This window comes from Agaricus bisporus (genome assembly GCF_000300575.1).
Source record: "Agaricus bisporus var. bisporus H97 unplaced genomic scaffold AGABI2scaffold_5, whole genome shotgun sequence".
Classification (NCBI taxonomy): Eukaryota; Fungi; Basidiomycota; class Agaricomycetes; order Agaricales; family Agaricaceae; genus Agaricus; species Agaricus bisporus.
In genome coordinates, this window is record NW_006267368.1 from 2,292,201 (window position 1) to 2,316,028 (window position 23,828).

The 23,828-nt window shown below is 46.4% G+C and overlaps 6 protein-coding genes across 6 annotated transcripts; 2 read left to right on the top strand and 4 right to left on the bottom strand.

Annotated features, from left to right (window-relative positions):
- Positions 1–5,213: 5,213 nt before the first annotated feature.
- On the top strand, positions 5,214–5,666 carry AGABI2DRAFT_205281 (hypothetical protein; the record flags this gene model as incomplete). The annotated part of the gene is made up of 1 exon (XM_006461417.1): positions 5,214–5,666. The coding sequence occupies one exon, from the start codon at positions 5,214–5,216 to the stop codon at positions 5,595–5,597; it is 384 nt and encodes a 127-aa protein (XP_006461480.1). The 3' UTR covers positions 5,598–5,666.
- An 8,874-nt stretch (positions 5,667–14,540) lies between these two features.
- Positions 14,541–14,996, bottom strand: AGABI2DRAFT_205285 (hypothetical protein; the record flags this gene model as incomplete). Its single annotated transcript, XM_006461418.1, has 1 exon — positions 14,541–14,996. The coding sequence occupies one exon, from the start codon at positions 14,994–14,996 to the stop codon at positions 14,613–14,615; it is 384 nt and encodes a 127-aa protein (XP_006461481.1). The 3' UTR covers positions 14,541–14,612.
- A 2,217-nt stretch (positions 14,997–17,213) lies between these two features.
- AGABI2DRAFT_178627 (hypothetical protein) lies at positions 17,214–19,546 on the top strand (the record flags this gene model as incomplete). Its single annotated transcript, XM_006461419.1, has 5 exons — positions 17,214–17,248; positions 17,299–17,352; positions 17,508–17,657; positions 17,717–19,028; positions 19,083–19,546. The coding sequence occupies exons 1-5, from the start codon at positions 17,228–17,230 to the stop codon at positions 19,544–19,546; spliced, it is 2,001 nt and encodes a 666-aa protein (XP_006461482.1). The 5' UTR covers positions 17,214–17,227.
- A 584-nt stretch (positions 19,547–20,130) lies between these two features.
- AGABI2DRAFT_178628 (hypothetical protein) lies at positions 20,131–21,048 on the bottom strand (the record flags this gene model as incomplete). Its single annotated transcript, XM_006461420.1, has 4 exons — positions 20,131–20,406; positions 20,468–20,593; positions 20,661–20,738; positions 20,803–21,048. The coding sequence occupies 4 exons, from the start codon at positions 21,046–21,048 to the stop codon at positions 20,326–20,328; spliced, it is 531 nt and encodes a 176-aa protein (XP_006461483.1). The 3' UTR covers positions 20,131–20,325.
- Positions 21,049–21,850: 802 nt separating this feature from the next.
- AGABI2DRAFT_143366 (hypothetical protein) lies at positions 21,851–22,168 on the bottom strand (the record flags this gene model as incomplete). The annotated part of the gene is made up of 1 exon (XM_006461421.1): positions 21,851–22,168. One exon carries the CDS (start codon positions 22,166–22,168, stop codon positions 21,851–21,853), a length of 318 nt encoding a protein of 105 aa, XP_006461484.1.
- Positions 22,162–22,446, bottom strand: AGABI2DRAFT_192979 (hypothetical protein). Its single transcript, XM_006461422.1, has one exon. The coding sequence runs from the start codon at positions 22,364–22,366 to the stop codon at positions 22,187–22,189; it is 180 nt and encodes a 59-aa protein (XP_006461485.1). The 5' UTR covers positions 22,367–22,446; the 3' UTR covers positions 22,162–22,186.
- Positions 22,447–23,828: the final 1,382 nt, after the last annotated feature.

Sequence of the window (23,828 nt, forward strand, 5' to 3'; positions counted from 1 at the left end):
AATCAATGCGGAGGAAGAGGGAATATTAGATGAAATCCGAAAATCAGAAGCAAAGGAAGATGATGTGGTAAAAGCGGTAGAAGAAATGAAACGAGCGAAAGTGAAGTCGTTGAGAGGAGACGAGTGGAAGCTGGAGGAAGGTTTAGTGTTGAAGGAAGGGAAAGTCTATGTGCCGAAAGATGAGACGTTGAGGACAAAAATCATTCGACTACATCACGATACCCCCATTGCCGGACATGGAGGACAATGGAAAACAGTGGAAATGGTGACGCGCAATTATTGGTGGCCCGGCGTCACTAAACAAGTCCAAAAATACGTGGAGGGATGCGATCAATGTCAACGGAATAAAAACCGACCAACACCACCGGCAGGTAAACTAATGCCAAACCCTATTCCTACTAAGCCATGGGCCGACGTATCTGTCGACTTCATAGTGAAACTGCCAGAATCTCAGGGAATGGATTCAATCTTAGTGGTGTGCGATCGATTTAGCAAAATGGCTCATTTTATTCCAACCACGGAAACAACATCGGCCCTAGGACTAGCTAAACTGTTCAGGGATCATGTATGGAAGTTGCATGGGTTACCAGAAACGGTGATCTCAGATAGGGGACCGCAGTTTGCTGCAGACTTTACAAAGGAGTTGAACAAAATGCTGGGAATTGATACTAGGTTATCTACGGCGTTCCACCCACAAACTGATGGCCAAACCGAGCGAACCAATCAAGAACTAGAACAATATCTCCGATCATTTGTCGATCATAGACAAACTGATTGGCCTGATTGGTTAGCAACGGCGGAGTTTTCCTATAACAATAAAGAACAATCATCAACAAAGGAAACTCCATTTATGGTCAACGTGGGAAGACATCCAAGAACTGGTTTCGATCTTCGACGACAAGGCAACCATCCAGCGGCAGTAGATTTTGCGGACCGCATGAAACTTCAACACGAGGAAACTCAAGCGGCCCTGAAAAAGGCACAAGACGATATGCGGAGGTATGCGGATAGAGGCAGAGGAGAAGCGGTGAAATACAAAGTAGGGGATAAAATTCTATTGGCTACCCGGGACCTTCAAATCCAGGGACGACCTACCCGGAAACTTACGGAGAAGTTCATCGGACCATACACCATCAAGAAGATCATTTCCCCCAACGCAGTGGAACTAGATCTTCCCCGCTCTATTCGGATCCACCCGGTGGTTAATGTCAGCCGAATAGTAATGTACCGAGAACAAGTGGAAGGACAAGGGAGTAAACCGGCACCGGCTGTAGAAATAGAAGGAGAACAGGAGTGGGAAGTGGAGAAAATCCTTAACGCCAAATGGCTCCGCGGAAAGAAGCGGTACTTAGTTCGATGGAAAGGGTATACGGCAGAAGCAGACTCGTGGGAACCCGAGGAGAACTTGGCTAACGCAAAAGAATTGATTACTGAATTCCACCAACTCTATGGGGAACTCAATAGGATACAGCACGTTTTACGTGACACAGGTTTCCAAGAACGGGAACTACCTAATCGATTCACAGCCAAAGCCTTATTCGGATGGGATGACAAACAGTTTGATGCCGAATATCTTAAGAAGTTGGAACGAAATTGGCGAACATGGAGATCTTGAAAGGTCGTCTCCGGAGGAGCCGACTTTAAGGAGGGGGTACTGTTAGAACTTTGCCAGAATGTCACGGCGTCACGCTGTCACATCTGTCACACTTTTTATTACATAATAATTTCCCTCTGCTGCTACAGTTCGACGGAGGCTAAACTATCGGCATACTGCTAAAATGGCGCAAGCTACAGATCTACCAATTGAACTCGTTGATCTTATCTTATCTTTCTTACCTCCAAATCATGCGGAGCAAGTACAATGGAGGAGAAGGGCGGCGGTTATAGGAAGAGAGGAAAGACCGGTAGGTTGGAACCTATCGGATCATCGGTGCAGACGGTGTGGGAGAGTATGCTTAGCAATGTGGGACTATGGGGAACAGAAAGCATGGGTAATACAGAGATGGGGATACTGGGGACCACGGCAATGGGCAATAGCCGGATTCTTTGTGCTATGCCCCTGCGATGCGATGTTAGGAAATTACTTCGGGAGGCGTTGGTTTGTGTGAGTGGAATACCGGTTTAGGAGTTGTTTGTACTTGTGGACACTTTTATGGTTTGTTTGGTGTTGTCGACGTTTTTATGATCAATTTACTTTTGTTTACTCACTCCACTCTTCTTTTCTCATGTCAAATGCTTCCTTTCTCATGTCAATGTATAATTAGTTTTATTTCTCATATGTCGCTTCTCTTCTCATGTCAGTATATAAATAGTTACCTAGGGTAGTTGGTCTGTGCGCCGTAGTCCAGGTATATAAAGTAGGTAGAAACTTGTAGAAGACTCTGTCGAGTTCTCTTAGGTTCACGCCTAATAAAACTTTTGTCACTTACTCCTTAGTTCTTAAGTTCAGGTGTGACCTGTGACATCTCAGTCACAGTCGCCCTAACATAAGCGTAGATACTCTCTGTATTTCCCTACGCTTTACCAACTTGCTTTTCCCCTTACTCGCCCTCAAGTCTTTGCCTTCGCTGCAACCTGAGCATTCGCTTTAAGGTCGTAACATTTGGTAAAGCGTCCCTAGCTCACCTTGCAACTAGTAAGTACCTTGGAAGGGTACTGTGCAGCTTATGCTTGCTGTAGAACCGAAATTTTTTAGCCATACGGGCACCAGACGGATTTTAGCCACACGGGCACCAGAGAAGTAGTGTATGAGCACAGAGAGAAACGACTACGACAGTCTAGACGAAGAACACTACGAACGAGTAGCCAGATCTACTAGGAGAAACCAGAACAGGAAGAACCAGAAGAAACGACAACCAGTTGACTTTAGGAGTTACAGAGACACTAGGAACCCCGTAGACACAGAGTCAGAGAACGAGAATGTTAGAACCTTGCCAGAATGTCACGGCGTCACGCTGTCACATCTGTCACATATTTTATTACATAATAATTTCCCTCTGCTGCTACAGTTCGACGGAGGCTAAACTATCGGCATACTGCTAAAATGGCGCAAGCTACAGACTTACCAATTGAACTTATCGATTTTGTTAGAACCTTGCCAGAATGTCACGGCGTCACGCTGTCACATCTGTCACATATTTTATTACATAATAATTTCCCTCTGCTGCTACAGTTCGACGGAGGCTAAACTATCGGCATACTGCTAAAATGGCGCAAGCTACAGACTTACCAATTGAACTTATCGATTTAATCTTATCTTTCTTGCCTCCGAACCATGCGGAGCAAGTACAATGGAGAAGGGCGGCGGCGGCTATAGGAAGAGAGACAAGACCGGTAGGTTGGAACCTATCGGATCATCGGTGCAGACGGTGTGGAAGGGTATGCTTAGCGATGTGGGACAGGGAAGAGCAGAAGGCGTGGGTTATACAGAGATGGGGATACTGGGGGCCGCGGCAATGGGCAATAGCCGGATTCTTTGTGCTATGTCCATGTGATGCGATGTTAGGTAACTACTTCGGGACGTATTGGTTTGTGTGAGTAGATTACCGGTTTAGGAGTTGTTTGTGCTTGTGGACACTTTTATGGTTTGTTTGGTGCTGTTGACGTTTTTATGATCAATTTACTTTTGTTTACTTACTTCTTACTCCACTCTTCTTTTCTCATGTCAAATGTATAATTAGTCTACTTTCTCATACGTACTTCTTTTCACATGTCAGTATATAAATAAGTTACCTAGGGTAGTTGGTCTGTGCGCCGTAGTCTAGGTATATAAAGTAGGTAGAAACTTGTAGAAGACTCCGTCGAGTTCTCTTAGGTTCACGCCTAATAAACTTTTATCACTTTCCTCTATAGTTCTTAAGTTCAGGTGTGACCTGTGACATCTCAGTCACAGTCGCCCTAACAGTAGAACTCGACTACTCCGGGGATCGCACAGCACAGTGCCCTCCCCATCTTTTACTCTCTATTCGCTCTCTACTCTCTGCGCGCCATCGCGGCCGCCACACACATAGCCGGTCCCTAGGCTTAAGGGGTGTCTGCGCATAAACACAACGTGCGCCGTGGACATCGGTGGTTTGACACAGACCATCGATAAGACGAGACCTACCATACTGTGTGGTGTTATTTTCTATCCCTGTACTACCTCATTTGTAACTTCTTGTATAAACCTTGTGCTGCGCTTGCATTGTCAAGTGGTACACGCAGAGGAGTGACATTGCCACATTAAGTGCGTGTCTAGATTAGCGTGAAGATCCGTCTTCGTATATAGCTTTATCTAGGGCAGTAGTCGTTCCCTTCGCCAGTGCGGCATTTCTTAAATAAAAAACCTTTTTCTTTTTGTATACACGTTCAAGTGAAGCAGGCTATTGGCTTCATTGAACTGGTGGATACGTATCAGGTGACAGGAAAAGACCTCCCTCACCTTCTTCAAAATTTCTCACCGATTACCGCCCGGAACATTCCGAGTACCTTCCTCTGAATCTGAGGAAGAAGAAGAATCCGCCTCGGAATTCCAATCTGAGGAATCCGAACCAGAACAACGACAACCGTCCGTATCCCCCCTTCCCCTATATCAACCACCTCCCCCCGAATACCACGAGCCAGACATGGCCAACCCCCAAGATATAATCAATCAGCTGAACGCTCAGCACACCCTCATCACCCAACTGCAGCAGCAACTCGCCCAGCTGCAGAACAACCCGCAACCGGGTCCACCAGGCCCACAAGGTCCACCAGGGGACGACGGAGAAACCCCCATCGTCCAAGTAGTAGCGCCACCAATCGATGTGGCAAGACCAAAGATATTCTCAGGAGACGGAAAGGAGCTGAGTGGCTTCATAACGGCATGCAAAATTTATCTGAGTTTAAAAATGGTAGGAAGACTACAAGGGGATCAGATGACGTGGATACTATCATATGTACAAGGAGGAGCAGCGGAGTCTTGGAAGGAGAACATCATGGAGATGATTGAAAACGGCGAACAAGAAGCTCCAGCCCACACGGAGGAGCTTTTTGATAGTTTGCGGAACAATTTCGGAGATGCGGATGAGGAGAGTACGGCAGTAGGAAAGTTGAGGTTGATCGAGCAAGGAAGCAAGAGCGCGGAAGAGCATGTACAGGAATTTAAGAGGATAGCACGAGACAGCGGATATGAGGGACGAGCCCTCATCGAAGAATTCAAGAGAAGTTTGTCAGGAAGAATTAGGAAAACGCTGATGGAAGCGGAAAATCCACCAACTACTATCAGGAGTTGGTACGAGAGGAGCATGAAGCTGGATAGGCAGTGGAGGCAGGCAAAGGCAGAAGAAGACTACTATCGGCGGGGGCAAGCGAAGCCCCAACTACGAACCCACACCCCCAACAACACTTTCGTGAGGCCACAGCCTCAACGTCGAGATCCCAACGCGATGGATGTCGACACTGCCGCAGGACCCAGTCGAGGTCCTATCAAGTGTTACAAGTGTGGAAAATTGGGGCATATGGCCAAGAACTGCTGGAGCAAGGCTCCGGCTCGAGATGTGCGAACGTTAGATGTGGACGAGCAGCGGGACTATTGGAAGAGGATGTTCGAGGAAGAGCAAAAGAATTTAAAAGAGTAAAGGAAGCCAAGTCTCCTCGTTGGACTTCCTACAACAAATTCGATGTACTATGTAACGAAATCAATGTTTTGGACACTGTACAAGAGGAGAGTTTCCTTGTAAGGACAATACGACCTTTAAGGGAAATTAAGCTGAATGTGGGGGTAGAGAAGTTGGACACACATGATGGAGTGGGAGTACAGGCGTTATTGGATAGTGGAGCAACGGGGATGTTCATGGACAAGGTGTTTGCAGAGGAAGAAGGGTTCAAGCTGGAACCTTTAGAAAGACCAATCCCGGTCAAGAATGTTGATGGGACAATCAACGCATCTGGAGCAGTGACACACCGAGTTGCTGCAAACGTGTACTACAAAGGGCATAAAGAAAGAGTACACTTCGAAATATGTGGCCTAGGAAAGAATAAGGTCATATTAGGAATGCCTTGGTTGCAGATGCATAATCCGGAAATCGATTGGGAGAAAGGAGAGGTAAAGATGACCAGGTGCCCAGACGGGTGTGGGTACAAAGACAAAGGAAAAACCAAAGAAAAACAGGAAGAAATACGAAGGGTAGAAGAACCAAGGAAATCAACTAGGCAGTTGATGAAGGAAGCACGAGAGGAAGAGAAAAGGGAAAAACCTGACATGTCGCACAAACAATATGCAGGTTGGAAATTAGTTTCCTTCCCGAAGAAATCAAGTTGGGGAACAGTATTGCAGTATAGATGCGAGGAGTGTGGTATTCAAACGTCGGAACATTTGCTGAGCAAACACAAATGCCCAGCAAAAGAGGAAATTGCCTTAGACGAGTTTGGGATGCCATACGAAGGAAGTGATGACGAAGAGGAAGGACCAACCATGGCCAAGATAGAAGCATACGAAGAAGAGCAGGAAGAAATCCGAGATGAGGAAGAAAGATACGAGCGAGTAAACAAAGCAATAGGGAGATTCAACACTCCCAAAAACATCATCGAGGGGATCGCATTGGGAGTCGAAGCGGCATTTGCCAGGGAATTGGCACATAATAGACGTGCTAATAGTGGAGCTGAGGGATTGGCGCAACAATCCAAAGAGAAAGCTGAGGGGTGGGCGCAATCACCCGGTGATGTGGCTGACCGATTAAATGGGGAAAAGGCAGAACGTCTAGAAGAAGACAACAGCAAGACAGCCACTGCGGGACAAGCGGGGGCTGGACAGGTACGTCCTAAACGAATAAGCGCCCAAAGGAAAAATAGGAGTAGAGAAGAAGAAGGACAACTAGAGATGTGGGTAAGAGGAATGACAGAAGAGATGCCGGAAGAAGAAGAAATTCGAAGCATAGACTCAGTAGAGCAAGTAGTACCAAGACGGTTCCACAAGTTCCTTAAAGTATTCAAACAAAAGGAATCAGAGAGAATGCCTACTAGGAAACCATGGGATCATGCTATCGAATTAAAGGAGGATTTCAAACCCAAGAAAGGAAAAATATACCCCTTGTCGCCAAACGAAAGAGAAGAAGTCCAAGCATTCATCAAGGACCAACTCCGAAAGGGATATATTAGGCCTTCGAAATCTCCCCAAACCTCACCGGTATTTTTTGTGCCGAAGAAGGATGGAAAGAAGCGGATGGTACAGGACTATCGATTTTTGAATGATTGGACAATTAAGAACAATTATCCTTTACCTTTAATTTCTGAACTTATAGACACTATGGGTAGTAAACGATTATTCTCTAAGATAGATTTACGTTGGGGTTATAATAACATTAGGATAAAAGAAGGAGACGAGTGGAAGGCAGCCTTTACTACTTTCATGGGTGCCTTTGAACCCACTGTTATGTTTTTTGGACTTACAAATTCGCCTGCTACTTTTCAGACTATGATGAACGAACTTTTTAGGGACTTAGTAAATACAGGAAAAGTAGCTGTATTCATTGACGATATCTTGATAGGAACAGACGATGAAGAAGAGCACGATAAGGTGGTGGAAGAAGTGTTGCAGAGGTTGATGGACAATGATCTATTTGCAAAACCAGAAAAATGCGAATGGAAACGAAGCGAAATGGGGTTTTTGGGATGTATAATAGGGAGAAACGGAATCAAGATGGAGGAAAGGAAAGTGAAAGACGTAGTAGAATGGCCGACCCCAAAATGCGTTAAAGATGTACAAAAATTCTTGGGACTGGCAAATTACTATCGACGGTTCATTGAAAAATTCGCCAGTATTGCAAAACCATTACACGCATTAACTAAAAAGGACAAGAAATGGTGTTGGGGAGATGAAGAAGAGGAGGCCTTTGGTACGCTAAAAGCAAGATTCACGTCACATCCAATCCTAGTAGCCCCAGAATTGGATAAAGAGCTAAAGGTGGAATCTGATGCATCGGCTTACGCCACGGGTGGAGAGTTGGCAATGAAATGTGAAGACGGAAAGTGGAGGCCGGTAGCATATATCTCTAAATCAATGACAGAGACGGAACGAAACTACGACATTCACGATAGGGAGATGCTGGGGATTATGCGGTGTTTAGAAGAATGGAGACACTTCCTGGAAGGGGCGAAACATAAGTTCGAAATTTGGACAGATCATCGTAATCTAGAATACTTCGCGAAAGCTCAACAACTAAATCGACGACAAGCCAGATGGGCCTTATATCTATCTAGATTCAATTTCGAATTAAAATTCCGCCCAGGAAAGACAATGGGGAAGGCAGACGCATTGAGCAGAAGACCTGACTTTGAACAAGGAACAAAGGACGATAACAAGGATCAAACCCTGTTGAAACCAGAGTATTTCGCAATCCGAGCAATGGAAGAAGGTCATATGTTAATCAATGCGGAGGAAGAGGAAATATTAGAGGAAATCCGAAAATCAGAAGCAAAAGAAGACGATGTAGTGAAAGCGGTGGAAGAGATGAAGCGAGCAAAAGTAAAGTCGCTAAGGGGAGACGAGTGGAAGCTGGAAGAAGGATTGGTACTGAAAGAAGGAAAAGTCTATGTGCCGAAAGACGAAACGTTGAGGACTAAAATCATCCGACTACATCACGATACCCCCATTGCTGGACACGGAGGACAATGGAAGACAGTAGAAATGGTGACGCGCAATTACTGGTGGCCAGGCGTCACTAAGCAAGTCCAGAAGTACGTAGAAGGATGCGATCAATGCCAACGAAACAAGAATCGACCAACCCCGCCGGCAGGAAAATTAATGCCGAACCCTATTCCCACCAAACCATGGGCCGACGTATCCGTCGACTTCATAGTAAAATTACCAGAATCACAGGGAATGGACTCAATTTTGGTGGTGTGTGATCGATTCAGTAAAATGGCTCACTTTATCCCAACTACGGAAACAACATCAGCGCTAGGACTAGCCAAACTGTTCAGGGATCATGTATGGAAGTTGCACGGGTTACCAGAAACGGTGATCTCAGACAGGGGACCGCAATTTGCTGCAGACTTTACAAAGGAATTGAATAAAATGTTGGGAATTGATACTAGGTTATCTACGGCGTTTCACCCACAAACGGATGGCCAAACCGAGCGAACCAATGAAGAACTAGAACAATATCTCCGATCATTTGTCGATCATAGACAAACTGATTGGCCCGATTGGTTAGCAACAGCGGAGTTTTCCTATAACAATAAAGAACAATCGTCAACAAAGGAAACTCCATTTATGGTCAACGTGGGAAGACACCCAAGAACTGGTTTCGATCTCCGACGACAAGGCAACCATCCAGCGGCAGTAGATTTTGCGGACCGCATGAAACTTCAACACGAGGAAACTCAAGCGGCTGTTAGGGCGACTGTGACTTGTGATGTCACAGGTCACACCTAAACTCAAGAACTAAAGAGTATAGTGACAAAAGTAATATTAGGCGTGAACCTAAGAGAACTCGACGGAGTCTTCTACAAGTTTCTACCTACTTTATATACCTAGACTACGGCGCACAGACCAACTACCCTAGGTGACTTATTTATATACTGACATGTGAAAAGAAGTACGTATGAGAAAATAGACTAATTATACATTTGACATGAGAAAAGAAGAGTGGAGTAAGAAGTAAGTAAACAAAGGTAAATTGATCATAAAAACGTCAACAGCACCAAACAAACCATAAAAGTGTCCACAAGCACAAACAACTCCTAAACCGGTAATCTACTCACACAAACCAATATGTCCCAAAGTAGTTACCTAACATCGCATCACATGGACATAGCACAAAGAATCCGGCTATTGCCCATTGTCGTGGCCCCCAGTATCCCCATCTCTGTATCACCCACGCCTTCTGCTCCTCATAGTCCCACATTGCTAAGCATACCCTCCCACACCGTCTGCACCGATGATCCGATAGGTTCCAACCTACCGGTCTTGCCTCTCTTCCTATAGCCGCCGCCGCCCTTCTCCATTGTACTTGCTCCGCATGGTTCGGAGGCAAGAAAGATAAGATTAAATCGATAAGTTCAATTGGTAAGTCTGTAGCTTGCGCCATTTTAGCAGTATACCGATAGTTTAGCCTCCGTCGAACTGTAGCAGCAGAGGGAAATTATTACATAATAAAATATGTGACAGATGTGACAGCGTGACGCCGTGACATTCTGGCAAGGTTCTAACAGTACCCCCTCCTTAAAGTCGGCTCCTCCGGAGATGACCCTTCAAGACCTCCACGTTCGCCAATTACGTTCTAACTTCTTAAGATATTCGGCATCAAACTGTTTGTCATCCCATCCGAATAAAGTCTTGGCTGTGAATCGATTAGGTAGTTCCCTTTCTTGGAAACCTGTGTCACGTAATACGTGATTTATCCTATTGAGTTCCCCATAGAGTTGGTGGAATTCAGTAATCAATTCTTTAGCGTTAGCCAAGTTCTCTTCGGGTTCCCACGAGTCTGCTTCTGCCGTATACCCTTTCCATCGAACTAAGTACCGCTTCTTTCCGCGGAGCCATTTGGCGTTAAGGATCTTCTCCACTTCCCACTCCTGTTCTCCTTCTATTTCTACGGCTGGTGTCGGTTTACTTCCTTGTCCTTCCACTTGTTCTCGGTAAAGTACTATTCGGCTGACGTTAACCACTGGATGAATCCGAATAGATCGGGGAAGATCTATTTCCACTGCGTTGGGGGAAATGATCTTCTTGATGGTGTATGGTCCGATGAACTTCTCCGTAAGTTTTCGGGTAGGTCGTCCCTGGATCTGAAGGTCCCGGGTAGCCAATAGAACTTTATCTCCTACTTTGTATTTTACCGCTTCTCCTCTGCTTCTATCCGCATACCTCCGCATGTCGTCTTGTGCCTTTTTTAGGGCCGCTTGAGTTTCCTCGTGTTGAAGTTTCATGCGGTCCGCAAAATCTACTGCCGCTGGATGATTGCCTTGTCGTCGGAGATCGAAACCAGTTCTTGGGTGTCTTCCCACGTTGACCATAAATGGAGTTTCCTTTGTTGATGATTGTTCTTTATTGTTATAGGAAAACTCTGCCGTTGCTAGCCAATCAGGCCAATCAGTTTGTCTGTGATCAACAAATGATCGGAGGTATTGCTCTAGTTCTTGATTGGTTCGTTCGGTTTGGCCATCCGTCTGTGGGTGAAACGCCGTAGATAACCTAGTGTCGATTCCCAACATTTTATTCAACTCCTTTGTAAAGTCTGCAGCAAATTGCGGTCCCCTATCTGAGATCACCGTTTCTGGTAATCCATGCAACTTCCATACGTGATCCCTGAACAGCTTAGCTAGTCCTAGCGCTGATGTCGTTTCCGTAGTTGGGATGAAGTGAGCCATTTTACTGAATCGATCACACACTACCAGAATTGAGTCCATTCCCTGTGACTCTGGTAATTTTACTATGAAGTCGACGGATACGTCGGCCCATGGTTTGGTGGGAATAGGGTTCGGCATTAATTTTCCTGCCGGCGGTGTTGGTCGATTCTTGTTTCGTTGACATTGGTCGCATCCCTCTACGTACTTCTGGACTTGCTTAGTGACGCCTGGCCACCAGTAATTGCGTGTTACCATTTCTACTGTCTTCCATTGTCCTCCGTGTCCAGCAATGGGAGTATCGTGATGTAGTCGAATGATCTTGGTCCTTAACGTCTCATCTTTTGGCACATAGACTTTTCCTTCCTTCAGTACTAATCCCTCCTCTAACTTCCACTCGTCTCCCCTCAATGACTTCACCTTTGCTCGCTTCATTTCTTCTACCGCTTTTACCACATCATCTTCTCTTGCTTCAGATTTTCTGATTTCCTCTAATATTCCTTCTTCCTCGGCATTGATTAACATATGACCTTCTTCCATTGCTCGAATTGCAAAGTATTCTGGTTTTAACAAGGTTTGATCTTTGTTATCATCCTTTGTTCCTTGTTCGAAATCAGGTCTTCTGCTCAAAGCGTCTGCCTTCCCCATTGTTTTTCCTGGACGGAACTTTAATTCGAAATTAAATCTAGATAGATATAAGGCCCATCTGGCCTGTCGTCGATTTAGTTGTTGGGCTTTCGCGAAGTATTCTAGATTGCGATGATCTGTCCAAATTTCGAACTTATGTTTCGCCCCTTCCAGGAAATGTCTCCATTCTTCTAAACACCGCATAATCCCCAGCATCTCCCTATCGTGAATGTCGTAGTTTCGTTCCGTCTCCGTCATTGATTTGGAGATGTATGCTACTGGTCTCCACTTTCCGTCTTCACATTTCATTGCTAACTCTCCGCCCGTGGCATAAGCCGATGCATCAGATTCCACCTTTAGCTCTTTATCCAATTCTGGGGCTACTAGGATTGGGTGTGATGTGAATCTTGCTTTTAGCGTACCAAAGGCCTCCTCTTCTTCATCTCCCCAACTCCATTTCTTGTCTTTTTTAGTCAATGCGTGTAATGGTTTTGCAATACTGGCGAATTTTTCAATGAACCGTCGATAGTAATTTGCCAGTCCCAAGAATTTTTGTACATCTTTAACGCATTTTGGAGTCGGCCACTCTACTACGTCTTTCACTTTCCTTTCCTCCATCTTGATTCCGTTTCTCCCTATTATACATCCCAAAAACCCCATCTCACTTCGTTTCCATTCACATTTTTCTGGTTTTGCAAATAAGTCATTGTCCATCAACCTCTGCAACACTTCTTCCACCACCTTATCATGTTCTTCTTCGTCGTCTGTTCCTATCAAAATATCGTCAATGAATACAGCCACTTTTCCAGTATTTACTAAGTCCCTAAAAAGTTCGTTCATCATAGTCTGAAAAGTAGCAGGCGAATTTGTAAGTCCAAAAAACATAACAGTGGGTTCAAAGGCCCCCATGAAAGTAGTAAAAGCTGCCTTCCACTCATCTCCTTCTTTTATCCTAATGTTATTATAACCCCATCGTAAATCTATCTTAGAGAATAATCGTTTACTACCCATAGTGTCTATAAGTTCAGAAATTAAAGGTAAAGGATAATTGTTCTTAATTGTCCAATCATTCAAAAATCGATAGTCCTGTACCATCCGCTTCTTTCCATCTTTCTTCGGCACAAAAAATACCGGTGAGGTTTGGGGAGATTTCGAAGGCCTAATATACCCCTTTCGGAGTTGGTCCTTGATGAATGCTTGGACTTCTTCTCTTTCGTTTGGCGATAAGGGGTATATTTTCCCTTTCTTGGGTTTGAAATCTTCCTTTAATTCGATAGCATGATCCCATGGTTTCCTAGTAGGCATTCTTTCTGATTCCTTTTGTTTGAATACTTTAAGGAACTTGTGGAACCGTCTTGGTACCACTTGCTCTACTGAGTCTATGCTTCGAATTTCTTCTTCTTCCGGCATCTCTTCTGTCATTCCTCTTACCCACATCTCTAGTTGTCCTTCTTCCTCTCTACTTCTATTTTTCCTTTGGGCGCTTATTCGTTTAGGACGTACCTGTCCAGCCCCCGCTTGTCCCGCGGTGGCTGTCTTGCTGTTATCTTCTTCTAGACGTTCTGCCTTTTCCCCATTTAATCGGTCAGCCACGTCACCGGGTGATTGCGCCCACCCCTCAGCTTTCTCTTTGGGTTGTTGTGCCAACCCCTCAGCTCCACCATTAGCACGCCTGTTACGTGCCAATTCCCTGGCGAATGCCGCCTCGACTCCTAGTGCGATTCCTTCGATGATGTTCCTGGGAGTGGTGAATCTCCCTACTGCCTTGTTCACCCGTTCGTATCTTTCTTCCTCATCTCTGATTTCTTTTTGCTCCTCTTCATACGCTTCTATCTTGGCCATAGTTGGTCCTTCCTCTTCGTCATCACTTCCTTCATATGGCATTCCAAACTCGTCTAAGGCTATTTCCTCCATTGCTGGGCATTTGTGTTTGCTCAGCAAATGTTCCGACGTTTGGGTTCCACACTCCTCGCATCTATACTGCAACACCGTTCCCCAATTTGATTTCTTTGGGAAGGAAACTAATTTCCAACCTGCATATTGCTTGTGTGACATGTCAGGCTTTTCCCTCTTTTCTTCCTCTCGTGCTTCTTTCATCAACTGCCTTGTGGATTTCTTTGGTTCCTCCATCATTCGTATTTCTTCTTGTTTTTCTTTTGCTTTTCCTTTATCTTTGTACCCACACCCGTCTGGGCACCTGGTCATCTTTACCTCTCCTTTCTCCCAATCAATTTCCGGATTGTGCATCTGTAACCAAGGCATTCCTAATATGACCTTATTTTTTCCTAGGCCGCATATCTCGAAATGTACTCTTTCTTTATGTCCTTTGTAGTACACGTTTGCCACTACTCGGTGAGTTACTGCCCCAGATGCATTGATTGTTCCATCAACGTTTTTGACCGGGATTGGTCTTTCTAAAGGTTCCAACTTGAACCCTTCTTCGTCCGCGAACGTCTTATCCATAAACATCCCCGTTGCTCCACTATCCAACAACGCCTGTACTCCTACTCCATCATGTGTGTCCAACTTCTCTACTCCCACGTTCAGCTTAATTTCCCTTAAAGGCCGAATTGTCCTTACGAGGAAATTCTCCTCTTGTACAGTGTCACAAACATTGATTTCGTTACATAGTACATTGAATTTGTTGTAGGAAGTCCAACGAGGAGACTTGGCTTCCTTTACTCTTTTAAATTCTTCTGCTCTTCCTCGAACATCCTCTTCCAATAGTCCCGCTGCTCGTCCACATCTAACGTTCGCACATCTCGAGCCGGAGCCTTGCTCCAGCAGTTCTTGGCCATATGCCCCAATTTCCCACACTTGTAACATTTGATAGGACCTCGACTGGGCCCTGCTGCGGTGTCGACATCCATCGCGTTGGGATCTCGACGTTGAGGCTGAGGCCTCACGAAAGTGTTGTTTGGGGTATGGGTTCGTATTTGGGGCTTCGCTTGCCCCCGCCGATAGTAGTCTTCCTCCGCCTTCGCCTGTCTCCACTGCCTATCCAACTTCATGCTCCTCTTGTACCAACTCCTGATGGTAGTTGGTGGGTTCTCTGATTCCATCAACGCCTTCCTGATCCTTCCAGACAAACTTCTTTTGAATTCTTCGATGAGGGCTCGTCCCTCATATCCACTATCCCGAGCGATTCGCTTGAACTCCTGCACATGCTCCTCCGCACTTTTACTTCCTTGCTCAATCAACCTCAACTTTCCTACTGCCGTACTCTCCTCATCCGCATCTCCGAAATTGTTCCGCAAACTATCAAAAAGCTCCTCCGTGTGGGCTGGAGCTTCTTGTTCGCCGTTTTCAATCATCTCCATGATGTTCTCCTTCCAAGACTCCGCCGCTCCTCCTTGTACATACGATAGTATCCACGTCATCTGATCCCCTTGTAGTCTTCCTACCATTTTTAAACTTAGATAAATTTTGCACGCCGTTATGAAGCCACTCAGCTCCTTTCCGTCTCCTGAGAATATCTTTGGTCTTGCCACATCGATTGGTGGCGCTACTACTTGGACGATGGGGGTTTCTCCATCGTCCCCTGGTGGACCTTGTGGGCCTGGTGGACCCGGTTGCGGGTTGTTCTGCAGCTGGGCGAGTTGCTGCTGCAGTTGGGTGATGAGAGTATGCTGAGCGTTCAGCTGATTGATTATGTCTTGGGGATTGGCCATGTCTGGCTCGTGGTATTCGGGGGGAGGTGGTTGATATAGGGGTAGGGGGGATACGGACGGTTGTCGTTGTTCTGGTTCGGATTCCTCGGATTGGGATTCCGAGGCGGATTCTTCTTCTTCCTCAGATTCAGAGGAAGGTACTCGGAATGTTCCGGGCGGTAGTCGATGAGAAATTTTGAAGAAGGTGAGGGAGGTCTTTTCCTGTCACCTGATGCGTATCCACCAATCCAATGAAGCCAATAGCCTGCTTCACTTGGATGTGTACACGAAGATAGAAAAGGTTTTGTATTCAAGAATGGTCGCTTGACCGAAGGGATAGACTAAGATGAGAGGTATGTACGGGAACGGATTCCCACGCTAATCTAGAGAGTCACCTAAGGTGGGTCTCTCACTCCTCTGCGTGTACCAGCTGACAATGCAGCCGCAGCACAAGGTTGATACGGGAAGAAAATACAAGTATATAAAAAGCACCTCACGTGGTGAACGTCTCGTGTTTAACTAAGGCACGTGACACGCCTTAGTCTCAACGGGGTACGTTGTGACTGTACCCGATCACCCCTTAAGCCTAGGGACCGGCTATGTGTGTGGCGGCCGCGATGGCGCGCAGAGAGTAGAGGGCGATAAGAGAGTAAAGGATGGGGAGGGCACTGTGCTGTGCGATCCCCGGAGTAGTCGAGTTCTACTGTTAGGGCGACTGTGACTGAGATGTCACAGGTCACACCTGAACTTAAGAACTATAGAGGAAAGTGACAAAAGTTATATTAGGCGTGAACCTAAGAGAACTCGACGGAGTCTTCTACAAGTTTCTACCTACTTTATATACCTAGACTACGGCGCACAGACCAACTACCCTAGGTAACTTATTTATATACTGACATGTGAAAAGAAGTACGTATGAGAAAGTAGACTAATTATACATTTGACATGAGAAAAGAAGAGTGGAGTAAGAAGTAAGTAAACAAAAGTAAATTGATCATAAAAATGTCAACAGCACCAAACAAACCATAAAAGTGTCCACAACCACAAACAACTCCTAAGGACGTAACCTTTCGTACCAATCCCTGCCGAAGTATGTTGCCATTACTTCTCCACACGGGCACATCGTAAAGAACCGGACCGGTTCCCAACGACGGAAGTCCGGGTTATTCCATCGCTGCAACATCCAGGGTCTCTCCAATACTTCGTCCCACATTATCAACGTCACTCTTCCACACACTACGCACCTACGATCCTCTAACCTCCATCCGTCTGGTCGGGGTTCTCTTCCGATAGCCACCGCCGCCCTCCTCCACTGTACTTGCTCCGCATGGTTCGGAGGTAGGAAAGAAAAGATAAGATCAATGAGCTCAATTGGTAAATCTGTAGCTTGCGCCATTTTAGCAGTATGCCGATAGTTTAGCCTCCGTCGAACTGTAGCAGCAGAGGGAAATTATTACATAATAAAATATGTGACAGATGTGACAGCGTGACGCCGTGACATTCTGGCAAAGTTCTAACACTTGTGCTATTTCCAATGCGCAGAAGCGCGGAAATAAGGTGGCTCGTAAGAACATTCTTAACTCTTTCATCTACTGTTCGATAAGGTCTTCCCTCGTCCCCTCTGCCTCACCTTTCCGGTACTCATGGATGCCTTCCGAAAAACAGTAGGTCCTTTTGTATCATTTCTGTGAGCTGCGCTCATTTCCTCTTGCAGTTCAGGCTCAGGACGGAAGATGGACTGCCTTCTAATTACCGAAAGACTCAAACGGTTTGTCTCTCATCCAGCTAATTCTATGGCATGGACTGATATTGAGTAGGTAAACGAATCTGGATTCTATACAAGTGAACAAAGGCAGGCCCCATTTACTGAGGTTGATTTTTGCGCACTTGCGTGAATTATATAACTCACTCACTCTCACTTAGGGGGGTTGGACCTGTGAAAATGAATTTTATCGTTTTCCAATCAATGAATCCCCCAAAGATCCCTGGGAGCGGTGTTACGAGGTGGTAGACAAAGCAGACGAAGAACTCTACAAAAAGCTCAAGGACGAGATATCCGGGTTATTGATCGTGGTAAGCTCTTCGTAATCCACCCATTCGTGCTCAGTTTGAAATATGTTCGTTCAATCTAGGCCAGTTTGTTCCTGGGGATCGTTACTGCCTTCTCAACTATGTCCTTCGGGTGGCTCCGAGTAGACGACAGAAAGGTGTCTACTGCCCTTCTCGGTGACATTGTCAAGCTGCTTAACGATACGGACGCACGAGGAACTGTGCCTCCTCGCAGTGTGACGACCTTCGAATTTAATCCCCGGCACAGCGAGGTTGTTGTCAATCAGATGTGGTTCCTGAGTATGACTTTGAGCCTTAGTGCTGTCATGGTCGGCACGCTCTGTCTGCAATGGCTCTCCACTTTTCGACGCAAAGAGCTCAAGCAGAGAGCTTATGACGATGCACTCGCCCTCCGCCAACTTCGTTTCGAGGGTTTACTGGGCTGGGGAGTACCTTACGTACCGGGGTTCCTTTTGCTTACCGTCCAAGGTGCCTTTGTTCTTTTCGCTACCGGCTTGATGTACCTCTTGTGGTCGGTCAACAAACAAGTGGCGATTCCGGTCGTTATAGTTGGTGGTGTGGTAGCGCTCTTGTTGATCATCACCACAGTCATGCCACTCCTTCAGTCGGTCATTGGATGGATGTTTCCATCGACATTGATCATTCCTCAATGTCCTTATAAATCTCCGATCTCATGGGTTCTTCATCGTGGCTGCGTGCTATTGTCTATCGTCGTTACTTTACCATTCAGCCTACTTCCGCGGTTCGGAAAAGTTTTGAAGTGGCGTTCCCAACAGGTCAAACTCCTCACAGACTATACTTGGCAACTATTTGATGATGTCTGGCGTGATCAACGCGAAAGCTGGGGACCTCAAACCTCTAAAACTGGCTCCAGAAAATATTCGTATTACCTAGCGCACGGACTAGCCTCAGCTATGGAGATATTGGTCTTCCAACCGAATGCCGTTCATATCATCCATACTTGCCTGCAGGGTTTTCATGGGACAACAGCCGAGGAAGAAACATTCGAAGACCTGTTTGGAAAGAGCACCCCTCTGGTAAAGCAAGCTCTTTCAGAATACAAGGCCATACTCAGTGGGGTGGTTGATGAAAAGTCCCAGCCGCGCCTTTCTGATTCTTATAAAGAAAACCTCAGAAGAGATTTCCTGAATGCCCATGCCCTTCAACACTTCATCACTCACAACCCAAAACTTCATCGTGCCCTCCTCCCACATCGGGTCGAGCTTTATATCCGAATCAAGAATTCGTCTCGACACCTTGGTACACTCAAGGGTCTAGGAGGAAATTATCTGGCATCAGCCGAGAAACAATATATTGGCACCTCCATCAAATGTCCTATTCGAGATACACGAGACGCCGACGCCCTCTCAGCAGGTAAACTTTTCGCTCGTTGTTCACGCCTTGAACTCAACACAGTTTTCCGTGTAGAATTGCGATACCAGTTTCTTAAGTTTGCCGACTGGTTCTTGAACACCGACTGCTGTGATAAGTCAGACGTTTGCGGCGTTGAATCTGTCTTGAACGCCGTGAAGAAGATGCAGGTTGTTTCTGGTGCTGATGTCGATGAACCTCCATTGGAAGAAAGCATGAAGAAGGTTCTCAAATTAGTTGACAAGCATTTTACAGAAATATCTCATCATAGAAGGCTTTCGTCCGCCGGTACCGCCACCGTATATGAGACTGGAGGGGAAAATGTTGCATCGCCTGATCATGAGGAAGGACACGGGAGTCCATGGGTTTCCAAGGGTGCCGGTGATAAGGAATTGTCTTCCACTATTCCGCTCACCCCCGTTTTGGTGGATTTGCATGAGATTGTGCAAGGTAAACTTGACCGTAAGAAGAGGAACGAGGCAAAACTAGACTCAGATCACGATGTTTACCCCCCAGTTTAATAACCAATGCGGCATTCTTGCTTCTTGCTTGATCTTTCTGCACAAAGTTTCTCAAATTTTATATCTGTTGAAAACGGCTATTACTGTGAGTGTGACTAGCTACCAAATTACAGAACCCTTGACCGTTTTGTGCCGCGATTCGCCGATTCGCCGATTCAAATACTCAACGGCTTCTTACCGCATTTCTCAGTAAGTATAAATACCTCCTGAGACACTTTATCGAACTTTCCTCGGGTTTGCATAATTTTAAGGTTATGACCGAGGAAGCCCCATCAACCGAATAGCGAGCGAAGGTCTTCTATCAAACTCGGAAAATGTCTGGTCGATCTACGGAAGAAGCCATGCAGCTGTCGACTTGTCAATCAGTATCGCATAATTGAACTCGTTGTCCCTTTTTGAGGGGTAAACATAGGTTCATGTATCTCCGACACCCTGCTGTAAATGTTGTCAACACGTAGCAAGAAGTAGACATAACGCGCTTTATTAGAACCTAGACTTCGGCACGAAATGCACAATCAGTAGTCTGGGTTTAAATATCATCTATTCATCTGTCAAACTCAGACATCTTCGCTGCGGCTGGAACACCAAGTGTAAAAGGATTGAATCAGCAGGCCAACAATTCATATATACAATGAAATCAATGATACATCAAACAAATTCAACCCACAGAATAAAACGTGGGGTTTCCAAGAATTATAAAGCCATTACTTTAACCATATAATAGTTTTGAGGCTCCCAGGATTCGTCCAGGACAGCAATTTGAAGCGATGTCAATATGTTCATTGGAGAGCAACGCGGGTGACAGGTGCCCTTTCGGGAATCATCCCCCTGACAACTCCTACGAGAGGCTCAACAGCTCGCTGACATTTATTTGATTTATCAGCACAAGAAAGATCAAGGGAAAGGTCGGGTCTGACGTACCATAATAGCATCAGAGAAACATTGAACAGCATCATGGAATGAGGCCCGTGAGGCAAGGAAACAAGCAGTGATGCCCCGCCAGGTCAAGCAGACACATTTTCCAGCATTTTCGTATGAATTGCGTAGCTGGATGAGAATAATAGTCAAGAAGTGAGCTACAAGCGTCGAAATTGAGGATGCCAATGATGTGCACCTTCTGCACCCACGTCTCTCGCCCTCCGAGGCCTAAATCCCCAGCATAACCATCAGAACGCGTCGAATTCATTGACAACTTCGCAAAACCGGCATCAGAATTTTATCAAGCGGATAGACAGAAAAAACAGGGAGAGACTCACGATAGGATGAGGCGGCGGCAATGTGAGTGAAGACGCGAGTGCGGGAGGCATCTCAGCCAGAACCATTTCCTGCACGTTGTGAAACCTTGGCTCTGTCGTCCCATCACCGACGAATAATGGTGAAGGAAGGCGAAGAGGGTCGTAACGCTGCGCCGAAAAAGTTGAAGCAGGAGCTCTGGGCGGCTCAACTCCAGGAAGGTGATATTGCCTCCCAAAGTCAATGTCGCAGTAATAAACTTGGGACATTACCGGGCAAAGCCTCGAACAAGGTCCAACAAAAGGATTAAAAATGAGAGCGAAAGCAGAAGAGAAAGGAGGACAGGAAAACCAATGAGTGTGGATAAAGGAAGGAAGCGAACGAAAGGCGCGATGGCTCCGTTTTCCGGTGAGCCTAATAAAAGGCCGGAAATACGTACATTTGAGGGCACGGACTTATCCTATTCTGAAATGATAACCACGCACAAAACCCTGCCCTGCTGGATCACGCGCCATCCCGCACCCACACCACGAAAGTAGCAGGTTCACTTGGTCGATCACTTTGAGCCAGGCGTCGTATTTGGAAGTAGAGGCGAATTTGAGTGTAGTAGCGTTCCTGATGGACAGCTCCATGCTGAAGGTCCCCCAAGAGTGAGATTAAGAGATTTGAAGATAGCGAAAGGCATTCAACATAGATTGGGGATTCTTCAGTGGGTGTAGAATAGTAACCAGAAACTCTCCCTGCTCTACACGAGCTCATCAGGAAGGACGCCCGCCTTCCGTTGAGATTGGCGGTCTATTCTTGGTACTCCTGCGCGGTCATTCCTCACGGCTGCCTATCAATGATGCCACAACTAAATCATCTTCCCTCACACGCAGCAAGACAAGAAGCATCGTGGTCGGCAGCAGCGAGCTCTGAAGAGAACAACATCGACTGAGTGTCATGTATTCAAAGGGGTTTCAGGAAAGAACCAACTTCGTCAGGCTGGGCTGCACAATATGCTTGTAACGCAAGTTCGGAACGACGGGCAGGAGGCAAGCGCTAGTAACCGCAGAAACTTCAGAGCTTTCTTCAGACGCCTTCGTCGTCTAAGTCCAAGCTGAACTTGTAACCATCTTCACTCCCCCTCACTCCTTCGCTCATAATCCTGGCTGCAAAGCCCTCGAAAACGCGCGGAATATCCAGCGTTTCTGGGGCTGCTTCCTTCAGAGGGACCGCCTCACTATTGGCTTGCATGACCGTCCATAGCTTCCTTCTACGAATCCTCTGCCCCACGTCATGAGCGCCCCTCCCCACGACGTGCCCACTGCTCCTAGTTGCGTTTCGCGGAACATCCTCCCGCAGATCAAAATCAACAAAACTCGCCACAAAAAGTTCTTCCTTCTTCATGACACAGGCCACGGTCCCTCACTCGGCTTTACGCTCTGGCCTGGTCCCCTTCGCGTCCCTCTCTTGGCCGAAAACTTCCAAGCAAGCCAAAGAAATCTCTCGCAGTGACTCAACCCCGGAAGGCATAGCCCCGAAAGGCCGTAAACGCGTGTATACGTATATTGCTCGCAAGGCAAGGAAAGTCAAGCATAGCATCATCCACTGGGTGCCGCAATCGAGCTCGCGTCACACCCGGGCAAGCTCTCGAACGCTGTCGTGCGCTCCCACACATGTCATAGCTCCAAGAATCCCATACACACGCTTACCATCTGTCGTCGAGTCAGAATGCCATTTTCGCGATAACAACGTCTCGTGACCGTGACAAGTGGTAGACTGCGGTATCGGATATAAAGTGCTCCGATTGATGGGCAACCGGGCAACTTTGCAAACCACCACCATGGATAGAATCGTGCTGATTGAGGCGATATTGCCTGACTTCATGGCGCCAGTCTTTGGGTGAATTATCACATCAAGCTTGTCAAGCCCTTGAAGATTTCGTCAGACCTGGAGAGACAAAGCTTCCAACGAAGTAACTTACCTCGGACGGTGATGACTATTGCTTCAAATGTAACCCCAAGAATACAATGCCTGAGATATTTTGCTTGGACATATCGGTGAAGCCCTTCAGGTGTACTGCTACGAAGAAACGACCCTGAGAGAAGCCACTGGAACCGTCGTTTGTCTGCGAAGCCTGAGGATGGTTTTGAAACCGGGCGATAACCAAGTGACCAACTGCACCAGAAACGTGCGCTCAGAAAGAAAGCACCGGTGAAAGGGGCAGAAAAATTCCCGTTGCCCTGCGGTAAAACGCCGAGGTCTTGAGGGTGCCAGCAGAAGAGCGCAACTTGCACAGACGACGTGCCGGAATGTTATAGCTCAGGAATGGAGGGAATGTATTGATTTCTGGCCAATTGCCATTGAAGAGCGAAGAGGCCAGCGAAGAGGCGTCGACAACCATTTCGGAGACAGTATCAACATCCAGGTCATTGACTCATGACAAGAATTTCCTCTCTCTCGTCCTAAGATCCCATGATGGCATGGCAAAAGTCGGTAGCTATCTTCTGGTCAATGAATAGAGAGATACAGGCTGGATTGAGAGCGAATTTGCGCACCTTTCTCCGTCAGCTCGAAACAGGGGGTCTCCATCCGTCCGCAAGCTCTTGACTGCTCGAATTCAGGAATATGTACGGAATAAGTGCGCCAGACACGTCGGTAAGACCACACTTCGCCGGCGCAAGTATTGAGAAGACGGGGACTGAGAAAGTGAGAATGGTGAGGAAAGATCTTCTGACTGATGAGGAGCCTGACAAAAACGACGCACCAATACCTATACACGAGAAAAAATGACCTCAAGTTCAGCTTTACTCTTCTCTTGGACTGTATATACGCAAGAGTTGTGGTCCAATCGTAGGCGCGTGGGTTTGAAACAAGAAAATGCCCCACCGATCATTGAACATGACAAGGTGAAAATGTCGACTAAAACCACTCCGTCCACTCTGAAAATATTCAAAACGGGCCCGTGCGCCCTGTAGACGACGAAACGAAGACAAGACGCGAGAACAGCCTGACGGTGGTGAAAGGGTGAGTTTGAAAATGGTCGGATGTCGGGTCACGCACTGGT